Source organism: Rhinopithecus bieti, unplaced genomic scaffold (assembly GCF_001698545.2).
Source record: "Rhinopithecus bieti isolate Rb0 unplaced genomic scaffold, ASM169854v2 scaffold_44948, whole genome shotgun sequence".
NCBI lineage: Eukaryota > Metazoa > Chordata > Mammalia > Primates > Cercopithecidae > Rhinopithecus > Rhinopithecus bieti.
Genome location: NW_016818762.1, coordinates 586,774 through 588,739, shown reverse-complemented (window position 1 = coordinate 588,739; position 1,966 = coordinate 586,774). Strand labels below are relative to the sequence as shown.

The window sequence follows — 1,966 nt, the reverse complement described above, 5'->3', positions numbered from 1 at the left end:
ATCAGTGACTCTTTTTTTTACTGGTGATGTGACTGAGCCAAAACTTGTTCTATGAAAAATATTAAATTATCATCAAATAAAGATCCATGTGATGAGCCAGCTGGCACCATCAGATCATATTTGCTCATTAAAAGAAACACAAAACTAAGACTGTCAACTTGAAAGGGAGGATTTTGAGGGGAGATGTATCCTTGTCACTCAAGCATTATAAGGACATAAAGAGATAAACCTAAAAACAAGTTACTGAAGTTTCACAAAATGCAGTGTACCTAAGGAGATCATTGAATATATTTGATAAGCATCTGATTTGATCTCTGCAAAATCCATCCTCATCTTCAGAAGTTCCCGTGGAGCACGAACCCAAAAGTAAAGGAGAAGCTCATTTTTGGTGAATGTGTTTCTTTCAGCAACCAGCTTTGTTCCAGAAATAATCTAAAGGTTTCTAGGGATCAGACACTGAATGTACATAAACAGTGATTTTTAACAAACTCGTGGTTTGGGAATGCAGGCAGTATTTCTCCTGCTCACCTTTTCAACCTTGGGAATCCTGCCAAGACGTTTCTAGAAATTAGGGTAATATATGTGTTCCTTTTAGAACTTTCTTACTAATTCGGAGATTGGTTAAAGGGTAGAGAAAATAGACTGTAAAGAAAAGATAAGAAATGTTGGCTCAGTAATGATCTTCAAAAATAGTGAGATTATTGACCACGCACTGTGGCTCATGCCTGTAATCCCAGCACTTTGGGAGGCTAAGGCAGGTGGATCACTTGAGACCAGGAGTTTGAGACCAACCTGGCCAACATGACAAAACCCTGTCTCTATTAAAAATACAAAACAATCAGCCAGGCATGGTGGCACATGCCTATAATCTCAGCTACTTGGGAGGCTGAGTCACAAGAATCATTTGAACCCAGTGGGCAGAGGTTGCAGTGAGCTGAGATCGTGCCACTGCACTCCAGCCTGGGTGACAGAGAGAGACTGTCTTAAACACACACACATACACACACACACACGCACACACACACACAGAGTGAGATTATTAACATGGAAAATGCAAACTGAGTTATTCCTCTACATTTGACTTTCAGAAAAGTTTGTTAGAGATGCTATTATATCTGAAGTTTAGGTTAATAAGAAAATCCTAGAAGTAGTTGAATGCTTAGATTATTACACAGATTTTATTTTTTATTTTTTTTATTTTATTTTTTTTTTTTTACTTAATTAGATAGCTGTGTGGTTATCAGCATGTGTAACTTTGCCTGGAAACAATAGGCAGATGAGGGCCTGGTTTTCACACTGCTTCACAGCACTCTTGAGTTCCTCCAAAGGCCTCTGAGGCCAAGGTGAGGGTGGGGAGCGTGCCCTTCAGCCCTGTGTCAACCACAGCATTTCCCTGTTTTAAATATTGTTCTCCAGTGTAAGCTTTCATTTTAAGAACTCATTCTGAGGCTAAAAGAAAGTCTCTGAAAATCGCTGGACTGTGAAATCCCTAGTGGTTTTTCCTAGATATGGTATCCTATAATCAGGAAAAGAAAAAAGTAATGTCTTGGGAAAATACCGAGCTGTGAAATACTTGACTTTTGGAAAGTCTGTCTGCTCATATGAGTAGGTATCAGATGCCCTTGCTAGGCAGGTTTCGGTGCAACTTGTGATGCTGAAGTGACGTAAGAATGTCCTCTTCTCCACAGGGCCCTTGCATTGGTAATCAGCAGAGCCTGGCTCACAGCAGGCTGTGGGATGCCGTGGTTGGCTTCCTCCATGTCTTTGCTAATATGCAGATGAAACTGTCTCAGGTACTGTGGCCCATTCCCTGCATGTGTCATTGTTGTGAAATGCTAAGTCGGTCCTCACTCCTTGGTGTTCCCATTGTGATGTGGCTGCTTGATCAAAGGCTGGACAAGTCATGCATATTAGGTCTCAGTTTTTTAAACTGAAGGCCAAAATGGGAGACAGAAACGGATGCCTC

The 1,966-nt window shown here is 40.8% G+C and overlaps 1 protein-coding gene across 1 annotated transcript in view; it reads left to right on the top strand.

Annotated features, from left to right (window-relative positions):
• RYR3 (ryanodine receptor 3) overlaps positions 1-1,966 on the top strand; it is a 580,605-nt gene that overhangs the window by 545,813 nt on the left and 32,826 nt on the right. Inside the window, exon 86 of the mRNA XM_017857433.1 lies at positions 1,689-1,793. Within this exon, the coding sequence (XP_017712922.1) occupies positions 1,689-1,793 (105 nt within the window). The remainder of the gene's footprint in view (positions 1-1,688; positions 1,794-1,966) is intronic.